The sequence below is a fragment of the Aythya fuligula genome, chromosome Z (genome assembly GCF_009819795.1).
Source record: "Aythya fuligula isolate bAytFul2 chromosome Z, bAytFul2.pri, whole genome shotgun sequence".
NCBI classification, from domain to species: Eukaryota; Metazoa; Chordata; class Aves; order Anseriformes; family Anatidae; genus Aythya; species Aythya fuligula.
Genome location: NC_045593.1, coordinates 18384610 through 18407439, shown reverse-complemented (window position 1 = coordinate 18407439; position 22830 = coordinate 18384610). Strand labels below are relative to the sequence as shown.

Genomic DNA, 22830 nt, shown 5'->3' with positions numbered 1-22830 from the left:
TGGTTATCATAATACACATTTAATTGATTCATTGCACATTTTTGACATTGTACTTAGAGACTTTGGATCCAGTGGCACATACAGCTCAGCTGGCAATAAGATATTTAACTTCAAAGAACTAGAATTTAAGAGCATTTTGATGGCTGATAGTGTTGTTTAATGTCAAACTGGCATTCCTAGAAAAATAACCCCATGCACAGGTTGCTGAGCAGGTCTGTTTTAGATCCCAGCAGCATCACCACCCCTTCCCATCAGCTGAGGCACTTTCATTCCCATCCCCACTGGGTTAGAGGTGATCCATATGGAGCCCATAAAGATGAGCTACAGGTGTTTTATGAGGAGTGCTCACTGGACACGGGTGCATTACACGGATCCTTCTAGATGTGGATGAGGTCACTATTCTGAAGAAGCATACAGCCAGGCACACATGAAGTATCATTACATGAGGATATGAAGTGTCTCTATAGAAAGAATAAACATTATGAAACTTCTGCTGACAGTTGTGCAGGTTCAAGGAGCTGTTCTGGTCAGACAAGGGGTTGTTGTTTGCCAAATGAGGTGTCAGATAAAAAGGTTACTAGCAGATTTTTAGGGAAAAGCATGCAAGTGTTCACTTGTACAATGCTGGATTGAGCTGGTTGATTTAAGACAAAGTGGCTTAAGATCCTTCTACCCACTCTTATAAATCACCGTATTCACAACAGGATCAGCAGAAAAGCATGTGTGGCTGCTCAAGAGGCTGTGCAGTTGCAGTCCAGCACACTAACATAAACTAGAGTGGATTTCAATTTACTTTTTAGCATCGGTGGTGATTTAAGCAACAGGTTGCACTCTATGGTTAGGAGGTCAACATTTGTGGTTTCTATTTAATTTGCCAGAATTTCCTTTCTTTTGTTTTCTGTTTTCCTTCTTTAGACATGACTTCTTTTACCTCTAATACCATCCTTTTCCTTATTGCAACTGTTGAAAGCTTTTTTTATTTCTTTTAAAGTCTTCTGTAGTGATATAAATATACCCTGAGCCTCTAATTATGGTATTTTTTTTTCTGTGCCACCTGCAAGCATTTACCTTTTTAGCTGCACAGTTAATTTTCTTTAAGTTACTTATTTTATGTAGTTTCCCTTTTTAAAACTTAATGCTATGTGATGAGCTTTTTTGGCCTTTTCTCTTCTCCAAAGGTATTGCATTTGAACCTGTTTGGTCACTGTTACAGGCTGCTCTTGTGTTGTTCGTGGACTCAGCTCTCAAAATTACCTCTCTCTTGTGGGTTTTCTAAACAGTTGCTCTAAAAGGCAGGCTTTTGTGATGTCTGAAAATGTAACCTCAGCATCACAGCCCAATGAAATATTTACAGTGTCAATATGGGGAGCTCCAATGTCCTACTACTGCTGCAATTCTTGTCCATGCAGATTTGAGATGAATGAACCATTCCTTGTAGCTGATATATGGATTCAGCAAGTTAGGTAATTTTAGTTTAATTCATACCTCCACCAGTTGTAGGAGTGCTTGCTTAATCCTGTAAAAGTCTTTGAAAAATTCAGACTAGTGGGGTCACTGACATAACTCTGCAGCTTTTGATTAGTTATAATGTACACACATTATTACAATTCATTATTCTCAGTACAATTGTTCAATAAAGCAGCAATGGATAAAAAAAAAAATATATATCATTAAATTCTCCAAATACGGCCTGGTAAGTGACTGGCTGCATCTTGCATTAGTTTACAACAGATTAGAGTGGAAGGCTTTTTGTACTGATGAACTTCAGAATTAAAGCTGGGAATTCAGACAAAAAATAATGCTTTCAAGCAGCTTTTTTCATCTCCAGTAATAGATACAATTGACTCTATATTCATATATTCATACGGTATCGAAGTTTCCCTGGATGTCTTGTGTAGTGAACTGACTAGATGAGGTTCAGTAATAGAACATATAAAAGCTTTCAGCAGGGACTGGTTAGGCAGCTTACGTAGATCAATTTAGTAACATCAGTTCCACGCTGCTGTGCTAATTTACCCCAGCTGAGGTTCTGGGCATCAATCCTTTTATTGTGTCTTGACTTTTCCAGCACATAGGTTAAGCAACATTTGATAACCATATGCTTAGCGTATTGTGCCAGCAGAATAGGACTTAGAAGGTGGAGTGTGGGAAGAGTGGGAATAATTGCAAACGTGTATTGTTAGATTTTATTGACTTCAGTATGTGGCATAAATACAATGTCAGCTTCTCTATAAAACAAGGCCCCATGTGGAGTCAAGACACACAGTGAAATCCTGTAAAATAGTAGTAAAGGAGTCTTGAAATGATGTGGATTTAATTGATTGTATTTTCTTCTAAGGTTATGTCTTAAAAAATTAGCAGTCCCAAAGTAAACACTTAAAAATGCAAAGCCAGTATGTAAATGCATGTCTGATGTGTCAGACATCTGAAGCGTGTCTGAGTCTTAATGTTTTGTTTCGGCATCCATGACTAGGCAGAAAGCTTTTCATCAGTTATGCAAGAGAGCAAGACAAAAAGCTTCTCTTAATACCTGCCCCCTTTTGTACTTGTGCTCTTGGAGGAGCTGTAAAATAGTTGCTGCTGCTTATCTGGTTATGCAGGGGCTACTGAGATGAGTAGTCAGAGAATTTTAACTTCCTTTGGACATTTTGATGATTAGCATGCATCCTCCTAGGAAATCTGGTATGGAACAAGTGTGAATGATAGCCATCCAGGCAGAAAGCAGCTACAGAGAGAGGACCAAAAGAAAAGTGGATTGAGAGCTAAGAGCGTGCCAGTGGAAAACTCAACAGTGTAAACAGTGTCAGGCATCCGATTGTGCTGGTCTATTTTTGTGTAGTTTTATCTCTTACATGTAACAAAGGGTTCCTTTTCAAGTCTGAAAACAACTTGTTTTTAGAACTGAATGACATCTTCCGAGTGGGGGGAGAAATTGCAGTACATTGCAGGGAAAAATATTTGTGCCTGCAAACTTCTTCCTGGGAGTTTCAAAATAATAGAGCCTGTTTGCAGAGCTCTGGGCTTTAGTAAAAGTTTAAAGGAGGAAATACAGTAACATACCACAAAATGTCCCTTGGCTTGTGGAAGATCCTTCTGTGCTACTTTCTGGTTTTGTTACTATTTGTAAGCTGATTGGTGTTATTTTTCTGTATTTCCATTAGGGACAAGTCACCTAGCAAATCCTTTGTCTCTGTAGGTATGAAAAAAATAGGTGTTACTCATGAATACCAGCAGTTTTGCCTTCATGCCATTATCAAAACTTCTCATTTCAAAAGCCACCACTTACTAAGCATTTTAATTTCATATCTGTTAATGCAGAGACTCTGAACTGATTCTAAGGGGTGGAAAATGATGACAGCACATCACTGATTTTGTTATATCTTAATTACACACCAAGAATTTGTAAAAAAAATAAATAAATAGATTTTAGTCAACAGTGGGCATCCAAATCAAAAATGTCTCTTCAAAAATTGTTGTACTAAATCAGTTCCTGCTGTTTTACTACTGCAATAGAAATTATATCTTGGAGTCTGCAGGCATGGAAATATAGCTTGGAGTCATTGTGTTTTTGTTGGCTAGAAGCTGCCTTGGTAAGCAGTGTTGTATTTGCTCATGAACACACAAGATTCAGTGCAAGTCTGCTTACTGCCATCATTTCCTTTTGTATGCATTCCTAGATGCTTTAATGCTTTTAAACCCAAGTGCTGTCATTAAAATGTAATTACCTTTTCCTCATCATTTCCTCACGTGGCACAGCCTTAATTCAAGAGGATATGTAAATAAGATTGTGGACAGACTTCATTAAGCTCAAGGGACTGATGGCAATAGTCTTCCAGTAGAGGGGGTGTGGTGGACATCCTCCAGGTTATGGGTCTGAAACATCTCAAGTTACTCAGCCATATTTGTCAGCTTAACACCAGCAGGCTGCTGCATCAGCTAGCCGCGCTGACACCTTGCTTTGTTATGTTTCTGTGCCACTTCTACTTTCCCCCCTTGTTTAGCAGTCAAAGTGGCTGTTAGTGAGAGAGGCAAGAGAGCTTTCTTATCCTGCTCCTTCGGTACTTTAATGGGGGTAAATTCAGTTTGGTGTCACTTCACCTGCAGGAAGCATTGCAGTATATCCCTTATAGAGATTAATATCTGTATTCTGATCACATGTAACCATGCTAACGTATCAGTTATTAATATGGCACTATGACAGCAATGCCAAAAAGTTGGTGTTAAAATACTGGTTGTTGCAGACAGGTGTTTGTTTTTTGTCTTTTTTTTTTTTTTTTTTTAAATATGTTTGATGTGAACTAAATGTCTATTACTGTGCTTTATTTTCTACATGTTTGCAGGTTGTTACTGATACAATTTTGCTTTGTTAGAAATAGATTTTTAAAGTTTTCACCTATATCTTATCTGGGAGAAGCAGAAGTTCTGCTTTCAAAACCAGATCACTCTTTCTGATTATTTTTTTTTTTTATGAGAAGCTCTGCTCTAAAATCTATACTAGAAAATGAGAAACCTTCCTGACACATTGTCACAGTTGAATTCTGATTTATGTGAGTTGATACAACCACACTCAATTTTTTTCTGTTAAAATACATTATTAGATAAATAAAACTGTTGTGTAGACACTATACAGAGCTGTATAGAGATGTTGCAGGGTTTTATTCCCCTGCACTCAGAGCTTCTCACAGTTTGGCTCCAGTTGCCTGTCTAGGGCCTCAACTGCCTACTAGAATACAAGTAACTGTTCCTATTGTTGTGCATACTTGTGGCTCAGTCTGTGATAGAAGAGAATTAAGAATATTTGGCAAGAATTATACAGAACAAGAATGTGCAAACTAAGTCAGGACTAAATATTTCTGGTGGTGTGTTGACAATAGCAAGTACTGATAGATATGATTTTGGATTTAAAATCTCTATTTTGACAAGTCAGAAATGAGTAGACTTTAGTATCAAATACTATTAAAGGCTGAAGAGAACAGCTTAAGGTTAATATATTGACCAACATGACCTTCAAGCTGCTGTCTTTTTCTAACAGGCATTAATAGGATCAAAAATATGTTTCGATACACTACTTGCTGATTTGAAAAGTGAGTAGAGAATACTACTAAATTCAAATTTTTTATTTGACAGTCTTCCTGTGGGTCTGTGTTTCTAACTTGATAGTCAGTGTAATTAGTGTCAGTAACAACAGGTCTTTCCAAGAATCTGCACCTTCCTCAGTATATTTTTTCAAGGCTTATTATGACCCTAAAACCTGCCATTCTATATTGCATCTTTAGCTGCCTCCTTGATGCATGGTTGCTGCAGAAATAAAAATTGAATTCATTTAATTTAAAGCCTTCCTTCTTTATAGGCATTATTATGTATTGTTAGTAAGCAGCTGAAGGCTGATAGAATGTGCTGGATTTTGAATGAAGACCATCACAAAAAAACATCGTGTCCCACGTTTATTATTATTATTCTAATCACATTAGTATGCTACTGGTCCATGATGAAGATGTTGAAATTAAATGTTGAATTTTTAAAAAATGATTTTGGAAGAATTGTTATTTTTCTGTAAGTCATTAAGAAACACTCTTTAGCTTATCTTGAATACAGTGTTTAAATTTTGTATATTTTTAACAGTTCATTTGTGTTGTTATAATAATTTGATTTAAGAAAAAAAAACACTGCATTTTAAGTGTTTACTAATAATATTCTGACAGAACCTACAGCTTTAGCATTAAAGGTTGAATGTTAACTAGAATTTCTTTATGTTATGTTGGCTGTTTGGACACTTACTTCATGTGCTTTGCTCTTTGCCTTAAGTACATATAATTCTTCCCCAGACCTCCCATGCTGATAAGTGTATGGGTGGAACGGTAGCTTCCAAGCAGGTCATTCACCCCTAAAGAAAACACTTTCAGGTCACAACATATAACCTGTATTATAAGAACAGCTGTGGGTACAATTCTAAAAATTAGTGTCCTGATTTTTACATTTTTTTCCTGATGGTTTTTGAATTTATTTATTTATTTATTTATTTATTTTTAGTTGAGAGGGAAAATCAGTTTTCATAGTATTAATACATTTGTCTCGCTCTCTTTTTTTTCTTTCTTTTTTTTTTTTTTTTCTCTTCATAGATCAAAAAATACTTTGAACTTGAGCCACTTGCACGGGGAAAACGCTGGATTCTTAAACCCTGCTCCTTGGATGATATGGAGGCAGTAAAAGACAGCTTCTCCCTTCTAATAAACTTGTTGGAGGAGAGAGACTTCGAACCTTCAAGAATGTGAAACGCAAGAGAGAAGAGTGGTTCTCCAGGCATCACTGTACCTGTTCATTCTGCTCACAGCTTAATTATGGTGTGGCATCAAGGCAATGCTGTGATATGTTGTTCATACATAGTTAGTGCAGAATGTCCTTTTATTAAAATAAATACTCTGTGAACCAGGTACATGACTATTTCCAGTAAAGTTGTCTACACTACTGAAATAGGAAGTTCCTCTTTGTTTACCACTAGTTCTGCACAGTGCTTGTTGCTTTCTTGCATTGCCATCATCTTTGACAGGAAATTTTGCACGCACAAGGATAACATAGTCTATAAATGAGGAATTCTACCTGCTACTTATTTTTTAAAAATAACTCATGTCTTAAAGATTTGTGAGACTAATTTGTATTAGCTTGTTTACTGACACCGCATTCTGGAAAGCACAGCCAATGAAAACCTAAATATGATACTTTAAAGCAAGTAGTTTCATGTTAATGCAAAGGTTATTCTGAAGTTTTACTAAATGAAAACACAATCGACATGTTAGTTGATTCCTCCCCTAAAGTCACTGCATAACCTTGTCTAGGGCAGAAACATTATTTTGCTGGAAAGAAAAATAAAAGAAAGAGAAATTCTCCCTGAAAGAGAAATTTGCACACAGATGTGTGCGGGTAACAGTATTTGAGAAGAATAGGTGACATAAAAATGTTGGCCTAAGTAACCATATTCTTAGAAAATATACAGAAGTTGGGTAAAGTAATAATTCTTACTGAAAGTATTTTTTGATCAGAGAAGCAAAACAAATGTCTGTTAGTTCAGCTTTGGAGACTTTACTACTAGTTAGAATTGTAACTGATTTTAAATAAGGATTGCTTCCTTTATCACTCTTTCATAGAGTGCTACTGTTATCAAAACAGTGCCAAGAAGGCATCTATACCAAAATGAAGGGCCTTCCAGTGTTTGTACTATAAGCTTCTCTTTTCAAGGGATTATAACTTGTTCTTTCAAACTTCCTCTGGGCTGCATGTTACTTAGAAGACAAAAAAGTATTCATTGGAAACAACATTTGTAATACATTTGGAAATATCCCATTTGGTTCCAGTAACATAGTGCATATTTCCTCTTTCCAAGTTTTCCCCATTGTGGGTTTGCAGTTTTTTTGGCTGACTTTTGTTGACTTTTAAAACCTTATAAACTGATTTTATCTGTTAAAGAAACATGCCAGGTTGCTGGTTCACCATGAAGTCAGTCACAACAGGGTATGTGCAGATCAGTCACTTGACTGGTGCACACCTTGAAGGTTGTGCCTTGTGCATGAGTGTCTGCAAACATAAACTGTAGTAATGTATCAGTGGTTCCTCATCAATTCTGCCTATGTTTTGAAACTCTTAGCTCCTTTTTCAGGGCTTTAAGCACCATATCTTTCCACTCTGAGCATTTATTTTTTAAGTTTAAAGTTTATTGTAGTTTTTCACTAGCTTATTTGAGAATGAGAAAATAGCAAGGATCAGTTTTAAGGCTTATAAAAGCCATTTCTCCATTGCAGTTATACCCTTTGTTAAACAAAATGTTTTTACAGTTTTTGTTTACTTTTCTATTTCCATGGATTTCTTGCATTGCTCCTTCAGAACTGTTTCTACTCAAATGCATGGCCTAAAGATCACTGTTTTAACTCACTTCCTATTATCAGAAAGAAGCTGGGAAAACTGGTAAGCTACTTGTTTAATGTTGTGACAGGATAGGCAGAAAGCTTTGCTCAGAAGTCTGAAGGACACTTTGCATTGTTTTTCATGCCAGGTCAATCGTCTCACTCCTCATACTCTTGGAAAAACCCAAGAACTGGAACTGTTCATTTCAAAATATAAAGGGGATCACAATGACGGTGCCAGTTCTCTCTCCCCATTGAAGTGACCCAGTTGCCCATTAGTTTCTTGTGTGTAGGCAACCGAGTCTCCTTTCCCTGAATTTGTAGAGGAGTGAGATCTGACGTGCAGCTCCACTCTCTCTCTTAGCTTATGTGAGTTTAGAGGTTACAGAGTCCCCAGATTTCCACAAGGTCTCCAGATTTCTCTCCTGGTTAGGCACAATGAAAAATAAAAGATAGTGAAGAGGAGCAAGAGATTATTTCCCAGAGAATGTAGGCAGTTTGGGGAGGTAAAAAGAGGGATTCAGAGCTTTTACTGTTTTTTCATTGAGCATTAGCAGATGACAAATTAAATCTTTTTACTGTTTCCCCCTTTCTTTCTCATATTAAAGTTATGGACCAAAAAGTACAAAAAGTTAAAATAATCCCAACTCTATTGCATTCTTGGAACTGTACTTATTTGTACCATCAGTGTTTCTGGTCCAAAGACTTTGAGTTCCTGACTTTATATTTTGGTCATGATTTCCCAACTATGCACTGTTGGAAGGTGCTACCCAAGTAACATCGAAAAGGACCAACTAGTCAATGAGAACATGGCTTTGGCATGTGCCAAGGTGCAGTCAGACTAGGACATTTTGATGCTTAATGCATTTTCTTTAGAAAAATACCAGTTGCATAGGAACAGTGATTTATTTTTCACAATGATTTTGAATATGTGTTTTCTTACTAACACAGTGATCATTCCTCACCACAGGTTGAAACAATACCTCATAATTGCTTAAGGCTAAGACCAACACTTAACTTTACTTTGAATGTAGTTCTTCTGTGGTTTTGTGTTGTGGATGGACTTAATGGATATGTACCTTTTTAATGTCTATAAACCCCTTCACCTTTTTATGGAGGGATTAAAAATGCTCATAGTGGCTCCCAACATCACACGTCCTTGTCTAAAGTGTTTTTGAATACTCTGGCTATGGTAGAATATGTAAGCACCATGCAATTTTTATTCGGATGACCAATCTTATTATTATTTTTTAATCTTTTCACATGTGTTCATCATTTAGATGAAATAAACTTGGGCACTAGGCTCTACTTTCCATGCAAGTTCATTAAGGAGTGAACATTGTCTTTTTAAAAAAGATACCGTGCTTTAATGTTCTTTAGACATCTGTTAAATTACTTTGTGTGCGTGTGTGTGTGTGTGTACGTGGATGTGCCCACATTGGGCTTCTTCTCAGACCTGTGGCTGTCTGCAGCGTCTCAGCCGTCAGAATGAAAACATTATCAATCAGTATCCAACAACAGCTGGTTTTGACAAGCCTCTGTCTGCTGTCTAATGCTGTACAACTTGTCAATAAGACTTCTTTGTCTACCCACTCTGAGCTGGTAATCTTACTGCTTCCATGTTGTGTCCTGTACTTGTACTTCTAGCATTTGTATTGGGGAAAAAAAAAAAAAGTTAGAACTTAGTGTGTTTTGATATTATTTCTTGATATATAATGTTCCATGTGTATCTTAGCTTGCCTCTGTACAAAAATCTGTGATGTATTATTTCATTTAACTTCTTGCATTTCATTATATTTATAGAGTTGCAGATTTTTGTACCGTATTAGTTAATACAGTTGCCTTTTTGTAATGGCAATTAATTTATATTACAAAAGTTTGTATCTTTACTGTAGTTAAGAGTATTAGTTAACTGCCATATTATCTTGACTTTATACTAAAAATACAGTGTCTTTACACAAAAGTTGACCCATTCAGGTGGGTAACTGACAGATATGAGGAACTTGTACTGTTTGTGATTTATACATGATTTCCACTATCCAAAAAAAAAGAAAAAAAAAAAGAAAAAGTATGAAAGAAAAAAAAAAAAAAAGAAAATAAACACTGTGTAGAATTGAGTTGCTCAGTTTGGATTTCTTGAGTAGTAACCAAGTCTAGGAACACGGTGTATTACCTCAATATTGAATCTTCAAAGTAACTTATTTACTCTTAGATGAAAACAAATTATTACTGCATAATCATTGCTAAGTTATACATACCTACACATTTCTGTATATATAAAAAATTGAAACCCCTGAAAGTTGGCTGATTTATTTCCAAAGCAAGATGGTGTTACTTGGAAAATACACCTGAAAGATATTGCAGATTTTTTTGCTGGAACAGAAACTGGAATAATATTTATGTGATTATTCCATAATGGTAAACCAAGGAACATGTTTATGTGACTAGAAAATAATTTTAAATAAAATGGCATAGTACATATTTAAAAAAAAAAAAAAAAAAAAAAAAACAAAAAAAAGATGCTGCAGAAGTTGAGCAAAGTAAAATACTACGGGAAAAACAAAAAGTTTCTGAGAAAACTCTATGCTATGCTATCACTGTTTGAGAAGAAAAAACACTTACAGCACAAGTTGTAACACAGCACTGCTGAGCTGGACTGAAGATTTCTGATTCAGCTCCTGAGGTATGCTTTTTTTTTTATTTTATTATTTTAAATCTGCCTCTTAACCTGACACCAGGACGGAAATGAAAGATTTGTAAACTCAGAATATTTTCTTCATTCTTTTTTGTTATATAAATAGGAACTGAAAATCTGCTAATCATGCCTCATTTGATAGCTCTTTAAAGAATTTTCATTAGCTCATTAGCCCTTTGACCTAATAGTTCAAACAAATAAAAACATCTGTTTCTGTCAGCTGTAGGGTTAGTCATCCAGGGCCTAGGTTAACACAAAGTTGAGAAAGTCCCGTATCCTACATGAAAACAGAAACCATTCCCTTTTCAGTATCTGCAGTTGAAAAAGAGCCCTGAAATCAAGTAGGGCTGCTGAGATCTGTTGGGTAAAGGTACTGAAAAAAATCATTACCCTGCTCAGCTCTCATGGGTGAACTGACTAACGTTATTGTGTGGGATGGACTGAAGATCAAGGCTAATGGAACTAGTTATGAGACATTTATACTTAATGCTAGCTGCTTTTAATACATTTTAAATTTTATCACAGCTATATTTATAGAAGCCAAAATATGTTGTCTATACTGCTTGTTCATTCACCAGATTTCATGGGAAAATGAGTTCTAGTGGGTTTTGATGAAATATATTCAGGACAGCCTCATTTGTGGAGTGAGTGTTTGTATGTCAAACATGCTAAGCACTTCCATTTATGATGTCTCAAATATGCCTTCATTTTTGAATCACTGAAACTGTCTAGAAAAGGCAGATATTCCAATGTGAATACTGGTGTTAATAGTAGTCTGTGCAGCTCCAATTACCTGTGGCAATAAGGTGGGGAGAACAGAAGGAACAGATTTTAATCTTCTGGTTGTCTGGTTTACAGTAAACCCAACAAGACTGCATAGCAAACGGTCCTATGCTGGTTTGGGATTACTACAGAAAAAGAAGGTGTTAACAGAAGGTGTTAAAAGGATGACTGGTAACCTATGCTCAGCCATTCTAGTATTATGGGAATGGAGGGCCTTACTGTCTGAAAATAGCGTGGTTTTGGTAAGAAGAATAATTGTGAAGAAAAGCTGATATATAGTTAACTTCTAAACACAGAAACATTTCTTCTCGTATGAAAACGCTATACATGTATTTGAGAACCTGCCCAAATGCTAGTAAGATAGATGCATGTTGTATCTTTCTATTACACTTGTATGCAACATGAAGAAAGCAAATCACAATTAATTTTCTCAATTCTCACTATTAGATTGTGAGCTAAAACTGAGAAAAAATAAAACCAGGAATCACAGCACTCTTTTTATATCTGTCACCTTGAAGCAGCGAAATGCTGTTGTTCATTTTTATTACTATGCCATGTAACTATAATATATTGCATTTTAGTGTGCCGTGGAAGGAATTTGCATGTATTAAGTAAAACAAGATAAAAATAAATCCTTTTGTGGTTTGGCAGCTTCCATACATGAAGAACTGCCCTCTTTCTAAGGAGACATTTACTGTTGGAGTACAGAAGTCTCATATTATAGCTTTGTTATAAATTATTGCTAACTGAAATGCTAAATCATGGCAATCCCAAACAAAAGATCCAGTACTGGATGCTATTAATATCTTGCACAGTCCCAAAGACACTGTGGAGGAGAGAGCAAAATCATGACTTGCATATACATGCTGCAAAACCAAACCACGTTTTAATGGCCAATCACACAGCAAAGTATTTGGTATTTTAACAATGTGACAGTCTTGGATTTGGAAGGTTGATAGATTTTTCAAGATCAAAAGGGCATTTTGTAAAAAGTTTAATTTTATGGTAGGTTACATTTTGGGCTTGTCAACTTTGACACGGTCCCTTTAAAGCAACAATTCCTGCTGTGTGTTAAGGCTGTCACTTTAAATTTTTTCTATTATAGAAATGAATGCATTCTGCACTCTGTTAGCACATGCTAAAACAGCATTTCCTTTCCAGTGTCACTATCTCATTTCCACATTTCACATACCTATTTTCCACTAATACACAGCTTGCTATTTTTTGAAACAAAAGGTTAACATACATCTCACAGATGACTGTGTGCTATAATGTTTGATAGCATATCCTCAGAGAAGACTATGCTCCAAATTATGAGTAGATTTCATTTTTTAAACTTCTATGTAGTACTATTGCATAACATTTGTAGACTACATTTCTGCCAGTATCAAAATCATGTAGTTTTAATGCTTCTAACAACAAATGTCTATTAGCAGAACTATGTCAGAATTATTTTATTATAGCATTCACACGTGTGGTGTCTTAGGAAGATGTAGAGATTCAGGACATGAATTAGATTATATCATTTAGAATTAACATCGATTAAATGGCAGTAACTTGGAAATTGCTTTTTTGTTTAACTGTGAAGTGAACAATGTAGTCTCATCATTGCCTCAGTATTTATCTTCCCACAGATAAGAAATGAGCACTTAATAATGTAAATTATAACAGCTTTAGTCTGTCTTTACTAAATTGCTTTCTTGCCAATGACATAGTTTGAATCCTCCATGGTTTATTTCTATGTTAGTTGAAGCTGAAAGCCTGAAAGCCTTCCTTCAAGTATATGAAACTAACATTAATAAACAAGCAAAACAAACAAACCAATAAAAATTCCCAAATGCTAATTGCCTTTGCAAAAACTTTTTATTATTTTTATGCATGATTTGCAGGAGTGTGACTGATGCAGGAAAGTTCATTGTTTATCATTAAAATAGAGAGCATGACCTTTTGGTTACAGTAAATACAGTACTGCAAGTCTGGTAAAGTCATCACACATACTAAAGGTACTGAGACCATTTACCTCACATTCCTCTCTATTAGCTTCCACAATTAACATGATCCACAGCTGAAAAAATAATTCTAGTTGTCAGTGATAAATGGGGTGAAATCGTCAATCACTGTAGTTGACAATATTTTTTTAAAAAAGATATTGCAAACAAATGTTTACCTAAAGATAGCGGTATGTTGTTGAGATTTTGTTCCCTGGGGTTCCCTCATTTCATTTACATGGCAAGCTGACTTTAGTGTTCACTTTCAGACTAAAGAAGGTTGGTGGTTGTTGTTTGCTTGTTTGTTTTTTCCTTTTTCCTGTAGAGTTAAGAGTACCTAACATTCAAACACAAAAGTCTTTTGCAGAACCAGGAACATTCCTGGTAGCCCTAGCTCTGAGATCTGAAACAGAACCTTAGCTCCTTGTTTGTTTGTTTTCCTTTCTTACTCTGTTGTGTGGACCTGAGATTTTGGTTCAGGACTGCCTCCACTGAGAGGTGCTAGTAATATAGGATTCTCCTACTATGGGCTTTATAAATACATTGGTTATTTTTAGCACTTGCTTTTGATCTCCAAATAATTTTAATATCAAGGTCAAATGCTGTACAATATTTTCATATATTGATATATTGGTGACAGACATTAAAGAAATGGAAACTGTAGAAAAGAAATCTCATTTTTAATATTTTTTTTTTCCTTCTCGACATTGAGAAATCTTGCATAAAACTGCCTTGGAATCACGAATCTTGTTCTGGTTGATTGTGAGTGATTCAGCAGGCAGTTTTGCCTTCAGGTTTGGGTAAAATTAAATGGAAGAAAACTGTTTCCTCTTCTAAGTCTGGCATTTTATAATATCAATACTAGTGATTTGCATGTTCTCAAACAGATCATATGTGGGCACCACTTCATGTCTAACCTGTTTAAGACCTGAAGGAGGTGGTTAAGCCCAACACTAATCAATGTTTCCAGTTGCTGGTTTGAACATTAAATTCCTGTCTGCATGTAACATTTAAAAAATATACTTGATATTAAAAGACCTGTTTTTAAACAGGTATTAAATATACGCTTGATACACCCTTGATATAAATATGGCCTTGATATTAAAATACCTGTTTATGCAATTCCCTTCCGTGTCATGTAAGTGTGCCTTCAAAGTGGTTGTTGAGGCAAACATAGAGTTCCCCTTACACTCAAAAGGATCAGTTATCTCCAGATGAGCCACAGTATTGTGGCCTCTCTCCATCTGAGAGTGCACAAAGACACATTTCTCACCAACTTTTTTTTTCTGTATTTGCATTTTTTGTTTGAACCTGTCTACTTTTAAGACAGTGAAGAACTCTAATTCATTCAATAACTGATCTGTGATGACGGGTTCATCTTTTTGTAATGCAGGAGTTGTGATTGAAACTACAGCTTACAATGCAAATAGTAACTACAAGATGCTACAGTTAATGGACTGGCTATCATTTCAACTAAAATGATCAGATATGCTTGGACCCAGCTGACTGATGCTGAAAATTGATTCTCATTTGCTAATCCTGGGATTAAATCAGAAAAAGTTGGCTATGCAACTAATGCAGAGGGGAAAGGTAGTTCTACACCACCAAATTGCTTGAACATTCATTCCATTTTCCATGTAGACAAGAGTCATAAATAGACATAGGCTAGTTGAGCAAGAGGGGTGCAGAAGGTTAGCCCAGTGTAATTGGTGACACAGGCCACAACCAGGCACTGACTTCTCTGGCTCTGTGGTGGGAAGTGGGGATAACCATCTGCCTGAGCCTAAGACCTGTAGACGATACGGTTTTTACTGTGTACACCACAGCACTGATGGCAGATGCTGGTTTGAGGAGATACTGGTAGTGATTCCACCTTGCCACCTCACTGAATCATACTGACAAGCTGTTCCTCCAGAGAGGGGCTCCAAAGTCCATGCTGCTCACCTGCAGCACAAGAACTTCTGCCACAAGAACCACACGTAAATTGTTGTGAACCTGTGGGGTTCAATAGCCTCAAGCCGGCCATGCTGGCTTCCCAAGATGAGCCCTTTACAAAACGATGAAAGAAATTATGAAGTGGGAAAAATGGTAATGGTTGCATGCCTCCACACCTGTCATGCTGTGTTACAATGTCAGTCTTTGACTGTTGGTCCCATAAAGGTGTCGTTTTTTTCATGTTATTAAAGCAATTACAGTTATTATACTAAATTTGTCCTTTCTGAAGGGAGCAAGAACAAATGAGGGAGGATTTGCATACAAATTGAGCCTGGGTGTGGGGGGAACTCACAGCAGGCCTGCTCAGCAGACAGGCAAGGCAGTGAGGAGGTATTACAGAGGAGCAGGGCCTGGGGCCACTCTCCCTCATGGCCCTTTGCTGGTGACCCTTTGAGGAATGTCTCCCAGCTGTCTGGTGGATTCATCTGAAGGAGAGGCGGTCTGGCGTACTGTCATCCCGTGCAGATCAAAGCCTGTTCCTCAGTCAGAGGAGATGGGAAGACCTTGTGCTGCCCCAGGGGAAGGCCTGTCCTCTGATGGGTGACTCAGGCTTCAGTGCTGCTTCTGACAGAGAAGTGCCGCCCTGTAGCAGGATAACTGGTACATAACTGTCCCCGTATGTTCTGGGGAGTACCGGCTTGCCTCAGTTATGACAGCAGCCGTGTTTGAGCATGCAGTACACCCCGGTGAGTTGCCAAGCCAGGCAGGTCTTCCACATGAGTTGTCTCCTGGGAATTGTGTCAGGAAGGGCGTCAGATCACCCATGTGAGTGTCTGTGGTTGTGAAGTGATGCTTCAAAGCTGTTTTAAATGGAAATGAGTTGGCTCTTGGGCATGGGAAACCATTTGGGATGTCCTGGTTTCCTGCTGTGCTGTCCCTTGTGACAGGAGGAGGGTGCTACTAACTCATCCAAATGTTAATGAAAACTTAGGAAACTTTTATTTTTCCCTGGGTGAAGTTTTATACCTCAAGTCACTGCTACACAAACTGTGCTGCCATTAAGATCAGTGGAGCAAATGTAATGCAAGCACTTGGTCCCCTTTAATGAACTGGTGATCTCAGAGACATGCCATGAGCATTGTCGCCTACAGCCTTTCTGTTTCTTCCTTGACTTGGAAAGCAAGCATTGATATGGAGGCAAAATACAGATGTGTCATGAAAGACCTTTTTTTTAAATATTAGTGCTGTCCCCAGACATTTCTATAATAACAAATTGCTGCTTTGAACATAGGTAAGGTTCATTAACCTTTGTGAAGTGCTCAAATAGGGTTTTCTGGTGTCTATGGGCTCATGCCTTTATTGGCATGTAGAGAAATATGCTATACACTTTGTGCTGGCCATCTCCCACCCAGAGTTTGAGAAATTTTTAAGTACTTTGGATATTCCACAGCTGCTTCAGTACAAGAGCAACAGCTGGGTAACACAGAAACTAAAAGTTTTGCCACTTCAAGCAATCAAATTTGGAAAAGATTTTGATCTGGTTTAAATTGAACCCTTTGTTAAATTGTTACTGTTTTCAGCCCAACAGGCCTGGCAGTAACTAATTGATCTGTAAATTAGCTATCTGATACCACCAGTAACTGAATAATGTATCTGCAAAATACATAATGTGCAAATAAACCTCTGGATCACTAGGTTTTTCACACTGACACTGTTTGCTGTTTAATTACAAAGGATACTGTTGTGCTTTAAATAATGTCATTTACTGCTGAATAAGATGCTTTGAATTCCTATAGATGTAAAAATTGCAGTCTTTCTTTCTTTCTTTCTTTCTTTCTTTCTTTCTTTCTTTCTTTCTTTCTTTCTTTCTTTCTTTCTTTCTTTCTCCCTCTCTCTCTCTCTCTCTCTTTCTCTCTCTCTTTCTCTCTGTCTCTCTGTCTCTCTGTCTCTCTCTCTTTCTCTCTTTCTCTTTCTCTCTTTCTCTCTCTTTCTGTCTTTCTCTCCTTTTCTTTCTTTTTTCCTTTTTCTTTCTTTTTTTTTTCTTCTTAGGAAAAAATATTTTTACTTTTTTTTTTTTTTTAAGTGGAAGAATGTTCTGAAGTGTTGCATCTTTGTTGGTCAGCATTTTCAGCTGTTATAGGGCAAGAAAAAGTTACTTTCCTGACTTAATTTTTACAACCCTTAGAATGCCAAAACCACTAAAGGTATGTTGCATTTATTATTAAAATTAAACTTGCAAAAGTCCATCTGCTGGAAGGTACATGCTACTTTTTAAAAAGTATTTAACAGTAATACGTGTAGCAAATACCCTAAATTAGAACATGCAGGTGATGTCGGATCATCTCCTTAACTATTTTGAAGAGTTCTTTGTGTTTCAATGCTAGATCTGTTTCAGAAGTAAGTGGTTAGAGTAGGAGTTAAGAGTCATGGCTGTTGCTGAGTACCTGCTCCTTAACCATGATAACTGTTCTGCCTTGCAGTTGTGGTTCAGGGTTGACCCAGAAATACTTATTTCCATGAATAAATAAATAAAGGTTTAGTTATAGTAAAACCAATAGTATAGAAGTTACTGGCTGAGCATTCAAATGCAGGATTTTTAACACGTGGATACCAGTTTTTTACTGCGTTATATTCCTCCATAGTGGAAGGAAGGGAGGGAGGGTAAGAAAGGAAGAAAAAAAATCCTTCACTGTATTATTCACATTTGAGAAACATAACTAAAACAGTAATGAGCCAAGAAAGCTAACTTTCCTCTTCCGGGCAATGAAAATAAAACAGTTGGCAGGTAAGACATCCTTCTTGAGAAATCATGTTGGATTTAATGATTTACAAAGATCTATTCAGTTCTCACTGTTATTAAACTAGAGGTATTAGGCCATCACCAATTGGTCTTAGTCACAGTGCAAGTTATCAGATTTCTCTAACAAACAAACAAACCTTTACTTCTGACCACTCCATGGGTCAGTGACCTAATAATTAAGAAAATAGCTGAGCCTTCTGAATCTCAGAGATGTTTGTGAATATATTTTTCCTTATACAGTATTTGATCTTCTAAGAATGCAGGCATATTTTTCTCTTTTTAAATCACTATTTTAAAATGTTTTACTTGCTATATTCATTGCTAATTTTGCCCCAGTAAGGATTTTTTCATAGATCATTTCCATAAATAGCAACAATGCTAATTTTTGGATTGCAACTGTATGGTCATGTTTAGAAAGCATTTTATGCCATGACCTGTTCCATCAGAAATCCGTTTTGTTTCTCTTTGTCTACATCTGTTGCCCAGTACAAACCCTTATATTATGCCCACTTAAGTATTCCCCTTGTATACAAGGTTCCACAATGCAAACACTTTGAACTATATTCCTGCATTCCTAGTGGAAAACAAACAAACAAACAAAACAAACAAACAAAAAAACAAAACAAACAAACAAACAAACAAAAAAATCCATATCTCAGGATGTTCAAATAACATGCAGTATGTTTTCATTTAATGGAAATGCTAAAGTGTGATAGAAGGGAAAAAAAAAAAAAAAAAAAAAAAAAAAAGAAACATGTTGACCTCTCTCCAGTAAGTTTTCTCAAGAACATTGCAAAATACATGTGAACTCCCTTGGCCTATTCAACCTTTCCAGATGCATTGTTCTCCTGGGTAGCTAGACAGATGCAGAGTTAAGTGGGAGTGCAGATAAGCATGTTGGATACCATCACTGTACTGAGACACGTAGGCCTCCATATGGTAAGGCAAATGCCATCATTTTTTTCTCCATTGTAGTATCCTTTGAGAAAAGTTTTCTGTTTAGCCATACCTGTGTTTACAGAATAAAGGAAATATTTTTTCTATATGCATTTTATGAAATAACTCGTTCATTTAATCATTTATGGGACATAATAGCTAGAATACATAAAATATTACAATATTTATTTATCCTTTAGATTTTTTTCCTCCTCCATGGAAATTATTTATTCTCACTGAGCAGTGTCTAAACTACATGTCTGTATTCCATGGTTAATTAACACTACAATATATCATATTCAGTTTCTTAAACTAGTTAAGTATAGGAAATTCAGAGAAAAAAAATATTACCAGACTATCTTCATTAAAGAGTTTTGTAGGGAAGACCAATGTGGAAACTCAAAATGGCACTTGGAGAAAATGTTGTGTTGGAAAACAAAAAATATTACATTGACGTTTCAGAGGATAAAAATATGTGATTCTGCATTATGAGAATTGCTTTTGTGTCAGATATACTTACATATAGTCAATTTTATTTTGAAACTTTGTCATCTATCCTCATTTCTTTATCTGCCTTTGTAATACATCTTTCCTAAACAGTGCTTGGTCAGGATTTCATTCTCAGTGCAATTCTCCATCCTCCTGTAGTTATCCCCAGTGTCAGAGTTAGGACATAGATGTCCTGCTGTCATGCTGAAGTGGTTGATGGCCCTCTTATGGGGACTTACAGCTCTTGTTTTTCAGAGCTATGGGGACTGTGGTGCTGATGGTCTCAAAAAACATTGGGATTGCACCTTTTCCTCTCCATCTCTGAATTCTGTACGTCTGCAGCATTTACTGCAGCATGTAATGAGTCTCCAGTGACATTCAATGGATGAAAAGACAGTAGAAATATTTGGAGCAAGGGATCATTTCCACAGCAGGGAGACAGAGTGTGGGGTGAACTTGGCAAATCCATACAAACTGACTAGAGGGAATGATGGGTATCACCTTCCCTCACTTAGGGCAGGTGTGTTTGATAAACAAAGAATTGGTTTCTCATTCCAGCACTTGCAAAACAACCGTCTGATCCTTGGTCATCGTAACCTGGACTTGTTTCTTGAACCCAAATAGAAGGGGTGAAGTTCTCTCATTGCTGGGCCAGATCTTGCCTCTGTTCCCCAGAGTAGAGAGTTCTACTTTTGTTCTACTTTTTTTTTTTTTTTTTTTTTTTTTTTTTTTTTGCTCATGCAGGGCCCATCCGAAAACCTGGACAGGTTCAGAAGAACACTGATCCTCATCTTATCTCATCTGTTCTGCTGAAAATGTAGAAACCCAGTAAACTAACTTCTTCCCTGCTTCCTGGATGTCCTGGCATCCAAAGAACCTTACCCCCTTATCATACAGCCCCAGCAGCTCTGAGAGCTGGGAATGCCTTGAGCAGTGACCTCTGGGTGGCTGCAGATAGCATCTTCTGAATGTGGGGTGTCATTGGTGGCACAGTTCAGTGCAAGGGCTGACTAACATCACAGTTTAACGCACTCCTTTAACAGCATGGCACAATGCCAGCAGCTCTGATCAGACCACTGCTGACAATGTCTCAAAATAATTCTGGGAAATGTTAATTTTGTTGGCTGCTTATCTCAGTTTCTCTCTCCCCCTTTCAAGCAATCAGAAAATCTTTCTGGGAAAAAAGGGCATTTTTTTGAGAATTTGACATTGAACTCAGTATTGAGAGTGTTAATAAAGTGCTGTTGTCTTACAAGGCTGCCAGTTATGTCTGGAGCTTCCACAGAATCTCCATTGCCTGTCTGATAGGAGCCGGGACCCATCACGCTGCTGACATCCAGGCCATCATCACACGAACAATTGTTTACGGCATATTAACACATTGAAGTATGCATGTTTTTAGAGGGTGACTGCGACATGACCTGTAGCTAAAATATTTTGCCATCCAGACAGAACAATGGTTAAAAGAGATGAAACCATGTCAATATTTCCCTGGTTTTGTCTAGGTTTTATGCAGTGCCCTTGAATGTGCTGTCTGGGCAGTACAAGCCGCTAGCTGTCTAGAGAAGAGGTTTTGTCTGATAGTTAATCTATTCTGGTAGTTAATCTATTTCTAGCACTTCTCCTCACATCAATACTTAATCAATTATGCCACAGTTTTGTGTGGATGGAACATCCTGACTTATTATAATTCTCCTGCAGCTCTTTCTCCTTTGTTTTCCAAGTAGCTTTACAAACTCACCAAATTAAGCCTCACAAAATTCTCTCCTCAATTGAAGACTTCTTTTCCATTCCATTTTGCAGGGATGGAGTTCAAATACACAGAAATGTTGGCTTGAAGTTCAGCCAGACTATGAAGCAAAGCTGGTGTTTGAACATTGACTCTCACGGTAGTGCTTTCCCTTTGCAACTAAGGCCTTCCAAAGATGAGACCACCAAATAAAGGCTGTAATCATATAATATGAAGCTTCCCAAAGCACTTTCAGTTTGGTAACCCAGGCAAATTCATCTGGTAACAAGGGGCTCGATTTCACTAATCTCAAGTAGCACATGGTTTTGTGGTACCTTGTAAACAGTTACAGCTCTCTTCTGCAGCAGTTTCAGAGGAGACCTGGTGGAGTCCCAGCATGGCCTGGTTTTTATTTTTTCAGAGACTCCTTTGGGATAAAAGCTAAATTTTGCATCATAGTACTATGGTTTTATGAAGAAAATGTGTGTACAATAGAGCAATTTCGCCTGATACAGGAATTGTACACTTATATCTTGGCTCACACTAAGAAGATGATTGAACAATGGCTTTCATGAAAGACTAATTTTAAAGAGTCTTTTGTCTAAGCATTTCATAGATCTTGGCATTGTCTTTTTGATGTATTCTATACAAGAAAGGATCTATTGGATATAGTTCGTTTCTTTCAGCTGTAGCTAAACATTCACATGTATCTTCTGAACAATGTGAACCCAAACCCAGACAGCCACAAAGAAAGGGTATCTTCACATTTTAGAGTCTGTTCTGTTACATGTTTCAAAGTCTTGCTATTGGATTAAATTATACTACCAGCTATTCCAGATTTATGGACAGTTCATGTTGTTATTTAAATGTATTATTCATCTTTACTATAATGCACATCAATTAGTTTCTAATTTTCAGACAATCTGAAGTTCAGATTTGCATATAAGCTGAGTTGTGTAATTGCATGCTGTAGTTTTCAAAGTTCAGACTGTTTCTATTTAAACCAAATGGGTCCATGTGGCTATTTCAGCCTCAAATACTCTGTACTGTGTTACATTTATTTAGTCTTAGTGAAAAATTAGTGACAGGGATTAAAAGTTTCTTTAACAATAAGTTATTTAAGACAAAATAACTTATTTTCAAATGGAAATATACTTGCAAATGAGCCACGCTGCCATTTTGTATCTCTTCTGACTGTGATATATCCATCTGTACAGTTATCCCTGACTCACTAGAGCTGAATAGCAATTGAGCAGTGGTAGGACCACACAGCGAATCACTAGTGCCACTTCTTGCGAACCATGCCTGGTTTTTCATTAGATCTCTCTCTACCTATTGGTCTTCAATATATGAAAGATTTGAAAGGCCAGCAGAAAGATCCTTGATTTAGGAAAACATGAGGAGTGTATAAGCCTAGTTTCTTTCTGGTTTCCTTCTGGATTCACTTTCTCCATACTACTTCATACAAGATTAATTTCCATCTGTCATATTTTCCCAGTCCTAATCCTTTCCAATGTAATGTTTTGGGATGACTAACACCCAGGTGAACCTTCATGCTCCATCTGGCTTCTTTGATAGGG

The 22830-nt window shown here is 36.9% G+C and overlaps 1 protein-coding gene and 1 long non-coding RNA gene across 3 annotated transcripts in view; one reads left to right on the top strand and one right to left on the bottom strand.

Moving 5' to 3' along the window:
• Positions 1–9951, top strand: part of ARL15 (ADP ribosylation factor like GTPase 15) — a 218211-nt gene extending 208260 nt beyond the window's left edge. The window contains exon 8 of the mRNA XM_032205412.1: positions 6120–9951. Within this exon, the coding sequence (XP_032061303.1) occupies positions 6120–6272 (153 nt within the window). The 3' untranslated portion in view covers positions 6273–9951. The remainder of the gene's footprint in view (positions 1–6119) is intronic.
• LOC116500421 overlaps positions 1–22830 on the bottom strand; it is a 47220-nt gene that overhangs the window by 14221 nt on the left and 10169 nt on the right. The window lies entirely within an intron of this gene.